Consider the following 15,019-nt stretch of genomic DNA (forward strand, 5'->3'; position numbering starts at 1 on the left):
TAATAAAAACTTAAGAAACCACATATAATTGATGGGTAGACAAATTATTTTTTTTCAGATTAAAATTAACAAAGCATTATTAGAGCCCTGTAGACACGACAAAACACGACTATAGTCACATTTATACTCTTTTTATTTACAACATATTGCGCAACTGCAGGGTCTTGAGACACATGCTAACTCGCAAACTATAGTGCTAGCAACCTAAACGGTAGTCTTCAAGTTATTTCCTTTAAACTTAAATAGCTAAAAACTTACCACTTCCACACAGATAGGGAGGATAACTATTAACAGTTATTTAACCTTTAACATGAACATTAATCAAACGTAATAATTTTTTCTGGGTACATGATACCATACAGCATCCATATCAAACTTGCGCGGGCCGCACTAACATTAAACTTTCATATCAAGGTGGGGGCCTCAAACTAGTGTCCTGCGGGCCACAATTGGCCCGCGGTCCGCGTGTTTGAGACCCTTGCTCTAACGACTAAAAAATACTTTTCACTGTCAGTTTTAGAACAGAATAAACGATAAACGGATAGGAGACGAGGGATGACTGTACACTAAAAAACGTTCTGCTCTTGAAAGATGAGTGCCCAAACAAAAGTGTTGCTGAACTCATGTACTTCTTGGAAATGTTTCAATACATCCTTGACTCTGTGATGTCATCAGACTGGGACGACCCGGGGTGGACTGCTTCTGTCAGCATGAGAGTGGTGCTGCTGTTCTTCAACTTCAGTTCCTGATCAATGAGGTAAAACAGATGATGTTATCACAGGATTACTTTGTAACGGCTGTGGTTTTGGTGGTAACTGTATTTGATATATGAACGTAATCTACTATCACAGTGCTTTTGAATGATGAGGGCATGAATCATCACAATGTCATATAAACATTCCAGCGTGCCTTTTCTTTCTCTTTTTCTTGTCCGTCAGGAAAAACATTCATTATCAGACATTGTGTTGAGCAGGATATTATTACACTCATTATTTCTGTATTTGCCTCTTCTGAATGCATTATTTGCTTATTGAATTATACATCTGGAAGTGGAAGAGGTGGCTGCTGAGGTTTGGTGGATGTTTTCGTCGACGTTTAGGATACTGAGATTTCTTCATTTGCTTTTTCATTAATTTTTTTTTATAGCTGTAGCCTCTGTCCTGCTTGAGCAGGGGTGTCAAAGTTGTTTTCATTGAGGGTCACATCGCAGTTATGGCTGCCCTCAGAATATATGAATAGAAATATGAATAATTGCCCATGGCATTCATTATTATGTTTTTACTGACAAATTGATGGATTATTGGCCTTGAAATAAGAATGCTTGGAACATCTTGTTGCATGATTAAAAATGAATGGGCAATTTATTTGGCGTCCTCTATTGATGGGTGGTTATTTTATATTTTAAATTTGTGTAACATTCAAATTATTCCACGGGGTGACATGGTAGAGATCGGTAGAGTGGTTGTTTCCCAACCCAACGTGTTGCTGGTTCAATCATCAACATTTCGTCTGCATTTTTTATTTTGTAGCATTTCTAAAAACAAATAGTTAAAAATAAATGGTGCCACCTACTGATGAAAATTTTTTTTTTTTAATTTTCCATGACTAACAAGGTGACATGGCTCAGGTGGTAAACTGGCCTCCCTAACCAATGGTTTTTGGTTCGATCCTCAGTAATTGTTTCGTCAATCATTCTCCAGTTTTACATTTTGCTGTTTTTTTTATTCACTAACTACTTTAAATTAAACAATTCCAACTTCAACATTGTTGACTCATTCAGGACATGTTGGCAATTTATCAGGAATTTTCTAAATAAAATCAGTACTTTCCCGTGACATTTATACCATTGAAAACAAATGGCTTCATACCCATTCATTTTCTATGCCTCTTATCGTCATGAGGGTCACAGGGTATGCTGGAGCCAATCCCAGCTGGTGGAGTACACACCGGAGTGGTTGCCAGCCAATCGCAGGGCACATATAAACAAACACTCACGTTCATACCTACGGGCAATTTGGAATTAACCTAGCATGTTTTGGGGGGGAGGAGAAAACCCACACATGCACGGGGAGAACATGAGATTCAAACCCATGGCTTTATATCATCAAAATTCATGTTCCATTTAGTTTATCACATGCAACACTCTACTTATTATGTGCACAGTGGTGTGGATAGAGCCGTCATAGAGCCGTCACCTCCCAACCTGAAGGTGTGATGCTCAGGCGTTGAATAGATTTGAACACATTTCTCGGCTATTTCAACGTTCTATATTTCATTTTCGCCCAATTTCTACTGTAATTGCTTCATCTAGGTTACATGTATATTGCAAAATGAAATGTCATTATTTAGCAAGACAGAAACTGCTCACAATCTTGCAGAATAAGAGCCCATGTAACACATAAAGCATGTTTTATATAGGCTAACCAGATCAACCGCAGATCACATTATCTTGCAAGCTAATTTGGAGTAAAACTTTGATGAGATGACCAACTAAAGTATTCATTTTGGAGATTGATTAAGCTCGCTTAATTGTTTACTTTGATTTGATTTGTGATACCTGCTTGGCTTTCTAAATGGGATTTGGAGTAGAACAACAGTTGTCATCCCAAAATAAAGCACAAGATGTTGTTTTCCAATGGTCCATTATCCTCTTGCACAAAAAGCATATGCTAATCTGTTAGCCACAAAGATGACTTTGTTTTGCATGAGAGTGTGCAAGCCACAGTGGGCTGCTGACTACGTGGTGCATTTACATAGCTGTTATTATAAGATGGAAGAAAACAAGACACCGGTTCATTAATAATCTGTACCAGAAATACTTAAGGGAGACTACAGCTTTAATAAGGGTGCATATTAGACTGCACGCCTGGCAATAGAACCAATGAGAACAAGCAGAAGCTGAGTCATCATATTCAATTTTTTTAAGGGTTAATGATGTGTCATGTGTTGGATGACACTTCATCTTTAAAGGGATAGTTCTGGTGTTTTTTGGCGTTATAAAAATGCATACTCACCTTCTTTTCACAAGTAAGGAGTTTTCCTTCTCAAAACAATATGCGTTCAAAAGAGTAACATATTTGCATCACTAAAATGGCATTGTCTCTCGCCTGTCCGTTCTTGTGTATGTGACGCTTGCGTCTACTTCCGCGATAAATCCCCGCAACCATCTTGTGTACCTTTGTGTTCCACAGCTAAAGAAGAAACGGGTATGGTCGTCACATACACAAGAAAGGAGTGGCGCTTTGCGAGGGGGAGTCCAAACAATCCCTCGCTACTTTGCGCCTCAAATTTTGTGGCTTCACTCTATCATTGTTTTTCAAAAATATATGAGTTAATAATGTTTTGTGGTTGCTATTCCGTGTTATGATGTTTTGTGCTTAAACTTGTGTTCCCATAAAATAGTAAGTATTGAAGAAGAATACACACAGCAGCCTCATGCTGGGTGGATGAAGTCCAGGATTATGTGCCTGCATTGCTTATGTTTACTTTATGGACTTCACCATGCAGTGTGGCAATGAATACAAAAGCCATCACTATGGAAATGAACATAGACATTGTTCAAAAAAAAAAATACCGGTCACTTTTTTAAAACTCAACTTCCATCACAGTTTAGGAGCACAGAACGCATTTGTGACCCGAGGACCACCTGTATCGGGTTAAAGGGTCCAAAGTTGGTGAAATTTATCCGAGGCGTAAACACGAATGCACGGGGGAGCACTCGTGGGAGCACAGGAGATAAATGGAAGCAATATGTCTTGAGCTTTGAGCAGGGCCTAGCAGAGGTAAAACTAAATTAAATACAGAAAAATCTTTACTTTGTGCCAGAGGTGAGCAAATCATCTGTTCCTCTTTTTGTTTTAACCTTTTGTAGATATACAGCAGACATTATCTAGTGTGTTATTTGAACAAAAAACAAAACAAAACACCCCTTATAAATAATCATTATTTGGTCATTGTTGTCGAGTCCTGGTTCTGATCAATGTCATTTTCTGTGTTTTGATGGATGATTATACCATCATCAAATTGCATAGCTGACTGCCACATCATGTCTTTCACTCCCTCCACTGTGGATTTTCTCACCCCATTTTTCCACTTATCCTATTGGCAGTTTTCGTTGGTTTTTCTCCACTCCCACTGTGGTAAATACAAATCAGCAGGACATGGTCTGAAGCTAAAGAAGCCAGGCCAGTCATTTATCAACTTGATAATAAGCCTCGGTATTGCTCTAAAAATGTATGCGGATAATGTGGTGGCCTGTTGAGTGAGCAGATAATACACCCTAGAAATTAATAACAGACAAAACTGCTTTACACTGTTTAATACCAAGATTACATTTTTAATCTAAAACTAATTCTTCCCAGGGCTCAAATCATAACAGTCTTCTAATGAGTTTGTTGTGGGAATTTCATTGTAAACACAATGTGTTTAAGGCCTTGAACGAGAGTTGAGCAACGTACATTTTTCTTCAGGGATTTGTCACTTTGCTCTTTCAGTGATGGTTTATAATATTAGCATCACTAAATGTTCAAACAAGATTATCACTGCTTGGGAATTTGTGGTAAAACCGTTCATTTGAGTGAACCGGATCGTTACGGTTCATTCAGTAAAACGATCTGTTCATTTCGGTCATTTCGGTCAATTGGTCATTAGCCCTGTCCATAGACCCGGTCAGCTATGTCGAATCAGTCCGTTCACTCATGTTCACGTTGGTTCCGACTCAACAGCACAACAACACGTGATGAAAAGTGGTGTTGGTCATGAACGAACAGATCAAAGGAACTAGTTCTTTTTTGTCAACGGATGAACGAGGTCACCGACAGTGTCGTTCAATCTCTCGGTCTCGGTCGTTCAGTCAGCTAACCCCATCCAATCACAGAGTGAGGCGTAACGATAGGATAAGACAGGCAAGCACGCAGATAGTCCCACCCTGCAAAAGGAACGGTGAACTGACTCTCCAACCAATCAAAAAAAAGTATTAGCAACTGAAAGGGCTGTACGGGTATTTTAGGCTAGGTGACCTTGTTCATTCCGTTCACAAAAACGAACTAGTTCTTTTGACCCGTCCATTCATGACCGACACACCGCTATTGGGAATCTTCTTTATGGTGAAATTCATTGTAATGTCTTTGTACAAGTTGACCCACGTTTAAATCATACGTTCTATTTGTACAGTGGAACCTCAGTTAGCACTATTAATTTGTTCAAGAAGGTCCAACTCTAACCGAAACATACTCACAAATTCTCTCATAAGAAATAATGTAAGTCCAGTTAAGAAAGCCCAAACACAAAACATGTTTTTAAAGTTTTACAATGATAGTTTTACATCCATACCATTTTATTTGGCTTATCCAGTCCTGGTTGTGGGGGCAGCAGTAGTCGGGAAGTGGGACACCTCTTCCAGTTCTACTAGTAGAACACTGACACATTCCCCGGCCAGCTGTGAGACATAATCCCTCCAGCGTGCCCGGGGCCTCCTCCTGGCTGGGCATGCCTGGAACACCTCACCAGGGAGGCGTCCAGGAGGCATCCGGACTGGATGACCCTGGCTCCTCTCCATGTGAACACGTGGTGGTCTCGTCACCCTATTTATTCGGGTGTGTCCAGCCACCCTCTCAAAGGACTCTCTTTTCAACGGTCCAATACATATAGTACTATGCAGAAAACAATTCACAATATATATAAATGACGAACAATTAAGATTACTTTTACCTTGAAGACATGTGTGTTGCCAAAGACAAGATGGGGCAGCAAGACCAACACGGCTTTGTCATGACTTATTTCTTGAATTCAGTGGTGTTTCTCCCCTCAAGTTGTTGCTTTTCTTTTGATCATGGCTGCAAAATAATAATAATTATTATTATTTTGTGTTGACATTTTTGAAACTTGTGACATAACTGTGTTAGTTTGAAAAGAACTACAGACAATCGCTGATGACATCATAGCTGGGCGACTGACTATCAGGTTTTGTGACACAAAACACACATAAGATATTCCATCCATCCATCTTCTATGCCGATTATCCTCACTATGATGGTATGCTGGAGTCTATCCCAGCTAACTTCAGGGCGAGAAGCGGGGTACATCCTGAATTGGTCGCCAGCCAATCGCGGTCATAAAGATATTATTTGTATTGTTTTATTTTGTTAATTTTGTTATCTTGAACAAAAAAAATAAATTATTGAACAATTGATTTCTTTTACTGTATATTCGTATTACCCCAAAAGATCTATCAAATTCAATTCAGGTTTGTGTCAAATAGTACGACAATTTTTTTTCACACAAATAAAAACAGGGATGATTGTTATCGGAATTGTCAGAATAAAACCTTGTTGATTGGAGCATCCCTACTTGTCACATTGTTGGAATGTTATATTTATGGTATTTCATGTGATTCTTCACTAAAGTGTATTTTTTTTTTTTTGTCTTTGTTGCCGATAGGGAGCATTAGTCACAGCGTGCGCTGATGACACGTTACACTTATGGAATCTTCGTCAGAGGCGACCAGCTATCCTGCATTCACTCAAGTTTAACAGAGAAAGGTGAGCGCTGTACACACACACACACACACACATACTTGTTTTTGTCATAGGTATGTAGTTAATCTGTAGCCAATATGATCATAATCCATCCATCCACTTCCTTTCTTTCATTGGGATGACCAGATCTTCTTGTTATTGGCCACCTCAACACAAGTTGTTGCCAGGCCAGCATCTCCGTTTTCCCTCGTCTGGTTGGGCATCCAAAATGGAACCTTAACCGGCTCCTCTCGATGTGGAGGAGTGGCGGCTCTGCTCTGTTTGCTTGTTTCCACTATCTTACTCTATCACTAGCCAAAACCTGCAACTGTAGGTGAGCGTGAGAATGCAGATGTTTGCCCGTGACTCGGCTCTCTCTTCGCCAGGACATTCCGGTTCAGTAACCACATTATTGCAGATGGCGCATTGATCTGTCTTCCAATCTCACAGTCTATCTTTCTTTGACTTATGAACAAGATCTTGAGCTGCTTAAAGTCTTCCACCTGAGATAAGGCTACACTCAAAATCAACAATTTTCCAACTGAGGACCACCGGCCTCCGATTTGGGGCTGCTGATTCTCACCTCAGAAGCTTTTCACACTCGGCTGTGAATCGGTAGATTAAACACTGAAGGTCACAGATTGATGAAACAATCATCCACAGAGATAAGATCCTAAGGCCATCAAAACGGGCAGTCTTTATGCCTTTTCTGGATGCGGCCCATGTCCGTGACCAAATGACTTGTAGTAACGGTCCTCAGATGTTCCCAGAAAGGCTACGGGTGACACGATACACCCTCACACTCCTAGATTGACAACACGAACCAATTCATCATGTCAGTCTTTGAGTGTGCCAATGCAGTTGGTCCATCTCTTCAACAGTAGCCACGTTTACATGAGGAGTTTTTATCTTTCCGAATGGAATCTTTCCAAATGACTTTTCAGAAAACAATGGTATCCAGGGAAAAGAATATTCCAATCACTTGTCTCCATGCGCCACTATAATCAAACAGAATAGTCAATGGTACATGAGCAGTAAAACGTAAACATCAACATCACGTGATACCGACTTCCCAGAGTTTTTCTTTCACTTGTTGGAATAACTCCGTATTGCCAGTTTTTCCTTCGTCCAGTCTTGAAATTAGTTCGGATCAAAAACATACTTTCATCATAGACATAAACCATAGACTCCCTTTATTGTCATTGCACAAAAACACAGTAGTGAAATTGCCAACGAAATGTCGTTTCGTTCCGCAGCAGTCCAGCGCCGATTGCTCACCTCTATTTTTAAAAGTGAAGAACGTCTCAAGCTGCATGTTACGTCATATCTGAGCATGTGCTGGAAGAACGCACCCGGGATAAATTTAAACAGGAAAAGATACAATTCAATCTTTCTAATATTTTATAATTAAACTCGGGACATGTTTTATATAGATATATATTTTCTTTTTTAAGAAAACTGGACTTGTAAATAAAGTATAGAAGGGTTTAGATTCTGTTCCACAGATGGCGGTAATGCACACGAAAGCTGCTTGCCAACCACCAATAAACAACAGAAGAAGTAAAACACAACAAAGAAGAAGGCACCCTGACAACTTTCCGTTTGAGCTTATGCAAGATACCTCAATCGGAAAAGGAATATTCCACCCTGTAAATCCCATTATATATTCATTTGGATTGGCACTTTTCTTTCGGAATGAGGTGTATACAAAGGTTAAATTCTTTCCGTTGGGTCCATATATACTTGGCTACTGTTGTTGTTTCCCAACAGACATCATGGCTTCAATACTCCTACACTGCTATTTGAAACAATTTCTCTTCTCAAACAGGGTGAACCTCTTGATGGTGAAAATGTCGCCTTGGGTAGTTTTTAAATGGAGCAGTCCGCTCTCTGCTGTGCCACGTGCAATGTATTGCACATGCGCTGGCACATTTCACTATGACCGTGTTTTATTCCCTCATTCAAGAGCTTGCAAAATATGGTCTCATTTTCAGTCACTGTTCATATGTTATGCTTTTATGCAAGTTAAATCAGGCTTTTATTGAAAATGAATGTAAGGATGTTAAACCGAAATGTGAATTCAAATGTTACATCCTTTCTAAAGCGCTTAAGAGTAACACTGCATTTCTCAATTCAATTCTCAATCAGGTATCATTTACAGTGCCTTACAGAAGTGTGGTCAGTGCTGTAGACTGAAAACATTTGGGTTTGATGCTGATAAAGGTGACACCAGAGAGGTATTTACAGCTTGATTGGATGCAGATTAGAGGATATATTGGTTGTTTCTTCTTAGGGACATTGTATTGGCTATGAAAAGAAATCATCTCTCAGATTTGTTTTTCAAGCTCTCTGGTTTTCATATTGTTTTCACCTCTAAATGTAGCCTACACAGGCAAAACCTAGGCTAGGTAGGCCCATCCATCCTCCATCCATTTTCAGTACCACGTAGACTCATTAACCTTCCTCTTGTGTTAGCTTTCTGGTATCATCTCTTATGTTAACTGGTCGGTTTTGACCCATGTATTACATCAGCTATAAAATACACAAAAAATAAGTTACCATCAAATTTGCTTCTCATCTCTTGGTTACCTTTTTAGGCTTCCTCATCCATGAAAATATTGGTTTTAATACTTTTGGTGTGGGGATGTAGGCCTTTTTTTGTCACTATACTTCTCGATTTCAATTTCCAAAAATGGTAAAATGAACCTCAAAAGAATCATATCAATAAATTGAAGGTTCTTTTGTTACCTGGCTAATCCTGGCTAGAGAACATATCTCTTAAATCAATTTTTATTTAGTTTAGTTTAGTTTTATTTATTTTCTAATTTTAGTATTGATCACTAAAGAAACATTTATGGTGTTCGGGTCAATTTTGACCCATATATATTAATGTCAAGAAAAGGTAGAAAAAGTTATTGTTTTCAGCAACAAAATGAGAATGCCCTGAAGCTTACATGATGAGAAGAGGAGCTGGTTGCTAATTGTACACTTTTTCAATTTCTGTTTTGGCTCAAAATATTGCTTTATTGTCATATATTTATAGTCATATTATTATAACCGGGTCGAAACCGACCCTAACAATTTCAACCAGACCATTTTAAAATGTAGTAAAAATTATTTTTTTGGTTTTATTTTGTTGAAATATAGTTTCCTGACAAAGTCAAAAAGCCTTGATGCAATAAACATTTGTTATGTGATTCTTTTTATGCATTAAAATGTAAAACGGGTCGGTGTTGACCCTAATACAAGAGAAGGGTTAAGGTCACAAGGGTATGCTGGAGCGTTGATTTTAGGCGATCACAGGGCACATAAGACAAACAACCATTCACACTCACATTCATACCTATGGACAATTTGAAGTGGCCAATTAACCTAGCATGTTTTTGGAACGGCGTAGCCATTCAGTGCTATTGATTGATTATTATTATCATTGATTTGGGAAGGCACCTCTGTAAGGCTAATCCCAGCTGTGGATAATGGGCATGAGGCGAGGTAACTTCTGATTGACAGGTAATTTTCACCCCCCGTACTTAATGTCAGCCGAGTTCGGGTCCAACTGCCTGCAACCCGAGCCTGTAACCCATAACAGTGGCACATATGATATATAGCTATTTCAGTGCACCACGAGCAAGCACTTGGCAACAGTGACAAGGCAAATCGCTCAGTGGGTGAACATGCATCAGCCTTGACCAGAGTGTACTGCAGAGAGCCACAGTGAGAACTGATGCGGATACAATAAAACAAAATAACTGGATCAGGGTGAATCATCAAGGCGATGGGGATTGTAGAAGTTGTCACAGATAATGTCTAGACTTTGGAGCACTGGAGAGTAAAATACCATGTATTTGCTTGAGTACATTGCTGTATGACACAGTCATTCTGGACATACCAAAAATGTAATGGCAGAGCTGCAGTTTTCGCTTGCTAATTTGGACCAGTGAGTTTATACCTCATTTGTCATTTACATGAGGTGGCAAAGTAAAACTACACCTTTTCAGAAATCGGTCAGTGGCTATCAAAGCATTGCACGGACACATTACATGTATAATTCTTTGTTTAATGGGAAATGTACACGTGATTTTGCCTGCTTCTGTCACTCACACTGTATTTAATATATTTTAGAGGCATCACCTCCTTAAAACGTAACATTAATTATCCATGGTTGTTGGCCCATGGTTTAATAAATCAAAGTAATGACAATTTAGCTCTTAGCTCTAGTCAGGGCTGTGACTCTCCGCTCATCAAGTAGCAGAGCTCCCAATCATCCAACACAGCTTAATAAAACCATTTTATTGGTATTTTAGGTAAGTGTACATGTGTACTATATGTAGGAGAGATGCTGTTATTAAAATGTCAGGATCTTCACGGGGTGCACCATAGTGATGGGCTATACCAGAATTTTTTTTTTTTTGATACAGTACCGATTACCTTTTTGGTAGTTTTTGTACTAAATTGTTGTTTACTTGCTGCATTTTTCAATCAATCAATCAAAATTTATTTGTAGAGCACTTTTCATACATAGAATGTAGCACAAAGTGCTTTACATGTTAAAAAAAAGAAAGACAACAACAAGACACATATACACACACATTCATACAGACACACACACACACACACACACACATACATAAGAAGTTTGTTTGCCTGAGTACAGAGGAACCAGTACAGGAAGTGCTGCCATCTGCGCTGGGGGCTGCCCACAGCCCAGGCCATGATGCCGCAACTCAGGGGGCCACTACACAACCGGTAGGCAGGGGACCCACAGCACTGCAGTGGGGCACCGCCACAGAGCCCCCAGCCACCCCAGTCGGTAAACCCCACGAGAGGAGACACCCCAGCCCCCAACCGAGAACAGCCCCCAGCGCAGAGAGCCCCCACTGAGGAAACACTGGATATGTGGGATAAGAAATATAAAAACATAAAATAAGAATATAGAAAGTATAAATAGAAATAAACATAAAACATAAAAAACATAAAAGTGAAATATATAAGAACATTAATAAAAACTAAATTAAGCATGTGTAAAACTATAAAAACATTTGGTTAGGATCCAAAAGGTATTGGGTATAAAATAACCATTAGATAATAGTCAAGTTCAAAGGTTAAAAAAGAGTATACTAAGAGCATAAGTTAAAAGCCTATTTTTGAGCCTATTTTTAAAATCGCAACGTTCTCTACGGCCCTCAGGTCCTCCGGCAGGCTGTTCCACAAACGGGGGCCATAAAACTGGAAAGATGCCTCACCGTGTGTTCGTGTTCGGGAATACATAACAGGCCGGTGTCAGAAGACCTAAGGGTCTGCAAGGGTTCGTAACTTAAAAGCAATTCAGAAAGATAAGGCCCACAACCCCTAAGACATTTAAAATCTATTAAGATTTAAAATGCATTTTTATCCCAACACATAAAAAATATTTCCATTGCTCTAACCTAGGAATTATGTGGAACAGAGCCGTCCAACAGAGCCGCTTTTCCCCTCGAGGGTCGCAGGTATGCTGGAGCCTATCCCAGCGGTCTTCGGGCGAGAGACGGGGTATACTCTGGACTGGTGGCCAGCCAATCACAGGGCACAAACAACCATTCACACTCACATTCATACCTATGGACAATTTAGAGTGGCCAATTAACCTAGCATGTTTTTGGAATGGGGGAAGAACCCGGAGTACCCGGAGAAAACCCACGCATGCATGGGGAGAACATGCAAACTCCACACAGAAATGCCTCAGCAGAGATTCGAACCCACATCTCCTGACTGTGTGGCCTACATGTGCACCACTCAAACAGCGTGCGTCCCATTTACTGTAATATTCTGCTTAATCTAGCGGGTGACATGGCTCAAGAGGATTGGTTGGTTCTTTTCCACCAGAGTGGATTGCTGGTTCGGTCCTCTGGCCGCTGTAATTATTCCCCTTATATAGTTCAGTCTACGTCTTTACTTTCCAACACTTGAAATCCGCCATTTTTAGTCTGCTGAAAGCAAATGGACCAAAAGTGTTAAATTAATTTGGCAATTTGGACTAAATTGACAGCATGAGCACATAAGTGATATGCTCTCAGTATGACTCACATTCATGTTTACACAACTTCACACTAAGACCAGCAAGAGTAAAAGTTACAGGTACGCAAACACAAAAGGAGGAGTTTGATTTGCACTAAATTCAGAGATCTAAAGGATGTACGACCCATGTTTCCCCAAGCTCAGAGACACCAAGCTCAGAGACACTCGAAGCACTTGATGCACTCATCAGTTGTAGCTGATGACTACTAGCTGATGTTGTCTGTCCATAAGTCAACCAGTTTTGCACATGTTTTTTTTCTCTATATTGCTCACAATTTGGAGTTGCTATGTAAACAAGAGATTTAGCAGTATGGAATTTTGCAAGGCTCCTGTGGAGTTGAAGACAGATCTACTCATAAACTCTAAACATGAAATCAAACCCATAAATTGTCATTCATTGACACCTTTGAGCGGCACGGTGGTCGAGTGATTAACGCGCAGACCTCACAGCTAGGAGACTAGGGTTCAATTCCACCCTCAGTCATCTCTGTGTAGAGTTTGCATGTTCTCCCCGTGCATGTGTGGGTTTTCTCCGGGTACTCCGGTTTCCTCCCACATTCCAAAAACATGCTAGGTTAATTGGCCACTCCAAATTGTCCATAGGTATGAATGTGAGTGTGAATGGTTGTTTGTCTATATGTGCCCTGTGATTGGCTGGCCACCAGTCCAGGGTGTACCCCGACTCTTGGCCAAAGACAGCTGGGATAGGCTCCAGCACCCCCGCGACCCTTGTGAGGAAAAGCGGTAGAAAATGAATGAATGAATGAATATACATTATTGTAAAACCTAGTATTCCAAGAAGCCTTCAAAAGAATCAAACAATCATTGCAACTGTGGAGTGCTCCACGGCTAATAAAAGATCAGTAGTCATCTGCGGTTGGCGTCCAAACCACACTTTGCAATCCCCAATCAGGCCAACTTTTCTTTTTTCTTTAATGTTTACCTAGTTTGTTTCAACTTTTCATGGGATTTTTGCCCATGATGGAAATCCTTATGTGAGACATGAACACATGTCTTGTTTCTTGTTTCAGCTAAAAAGATGGCACGGAACAGTAAACACTTCCCCCTAGAAAGCCTTCTGAAAAAAAAATCATAAAAATCCCAAAATGCCTCATTTACATAATTTAAATATAATGTTGCATGCATATTAACCAAGCTACAACGACATTGTTATTATTACTACACCAATCAAACATTACTGGCGTATTGTTACCTCGGCAAGCTACGAGATAGCTACCAAAATGTTACATATCAGAGATGCTGTCACTGCTGCTGTGTTTTTGCACTAGGCCATATGTAATATATACGGATATTATTTTGTAATAATTCATATAACTCTTACTGACAAACAATCCTTACACAAAACTATTCACAGCACTTCCAAACATTCTACCCGACCAAAACATTGGAATTGGACATCACACTCTGCAGTGTCGATATTCATGTAGGAATGGAATATTTTGTATATGACAGATTTAGCTTCCAAATAATTGTGTAAAAGTGTTTGTGTACAACAGTGGCGTTATTGACAAAGCAGTGTTTTTTCCGTGTGCCATACCTCTCTGCACCTCATCCTCTCCAGTCTGAGAATCCATCTCCTCCCACACGAGGACACCCCTCCTGTCAGTCATTATGTTCCTTATGCAGTCTCGCTCCAGATCTTGGATGCCTTTATGAAGTCCCGGTCCCAGTGTTCACGTTGATGGCAAAAGCAACAAATGGCACAGCTCCAAGCTGGAGACAAATGTCATCACTCTTTAGTAGGACAGAGTTGAATCCCCATGCTTGACCCTGACCTCTGCAGCGCTGTAAGCTAGTCTGTGTTTAACTGGGTTGATGACCGGTTTGGCGGAACACTGGAAATGGGCGCTGTCACCGCTTGTTGGGCTGATGGAACCGAGGAGGGATAAGCACACGCGTGAATGTATTTTTGCTTTTTTTTCTTTCTGTCATGCTTTTCTGTGTCATTAACCACCAATACTTACAAATGTTGCCTACTTTCTGGTTCTTCCTCTCATACCTTGTGATCCCGTTCATATTTCCCTTTTCACTATTCCACTTTCCTTCAACATTCTCAGACACTCTAATCCTACCATCTGCTGTAAATAACAGAATCATTTACCCAAGTCTGTCAGCACCCAACACATTCATGAGTCCCATGACGGGAGTGTGACGGAGAAAAGGACTCCTCCGTCCCTATGAAATGTCGCGCTGCTCGCGCTGCTCATTCCCACGGGGCAATGAAGGTACACGCGCTGCACGCTGGCACGTAACCAAACACAAACTTCTCCCCGTGTCCGGACCACATATTCCCCATGTGTGGACACTCAATGTCCACACCCCACTCATATAGACTCACCTCATCGAACCGCGAGACGGGCAGCCTGCTGCCGACGCACACCGGAAAGGACTACTTCCGGGACGGTCCCACTAAGAAGCGAAATTGGCGC

General features: G+C 40.4%; 1 protein-coding gene and 1 long non-coding RNA gene across 12 annotated transcripts in view; one reads left to right on the forward strand and one right to left on the reverse strand.

The window, feature by feature from the left end:
• Positions 1-15,019, forward strand: part of stxbp5l (syntaxin binding protein 5L) — a 164,029-nt gene that overhangs the window by 68,754 nt on the left and 80,256 nt on the right. For all 11 annotated transcript variants that reach the window (XM_058082203.1, XM_058082207.1, XM_058082204.1 and 8 more), the window contains exons 3-4: positions 676-757; positions 6,439-6,539. In XM_058082203.1, the coding sequence (XP_057938186.1) occupies positions 676-757; positions 6,439-6,539 (183 nt within the window). The remainder of the gene's footprint in view (positions 1-675; positions 758-6,438; positions 6,540-15,019) is intronic.
• LOC131135852 (uncharacterized) lies at positions 3,827-14,992 on the reverse strand. Its single transcript, XR_009131662.1, has 3 exons — positions 14,929-14,992; positions 14,128-14,303; positions 3,827-5,834 (listed from the first exon to the last, which is right to left on the reverse strand). It is a non-coding gene; the product is annotated as an uncharacterized LOC131135852 (long non-coding RNA).

The sequence above is a fragment of the Doryrhamphus excisus genome, chromosome 9, assembly GCF_030265055.1.
Source record: "Doryrhamphus excisus isolate RoL2022-K1 chromosome 9, RoL_Dexc_1.0, whole genome shotgun sequence".
In the NCBI taxonomy this organism is placed as follows: domain Eukaryota; kingdom Metazoa; phylum Chordata; class Actinopteri; order Syngnathiformes; family Syngnathidae; genus Doryrhamphus; species Doryrhamphus excisus.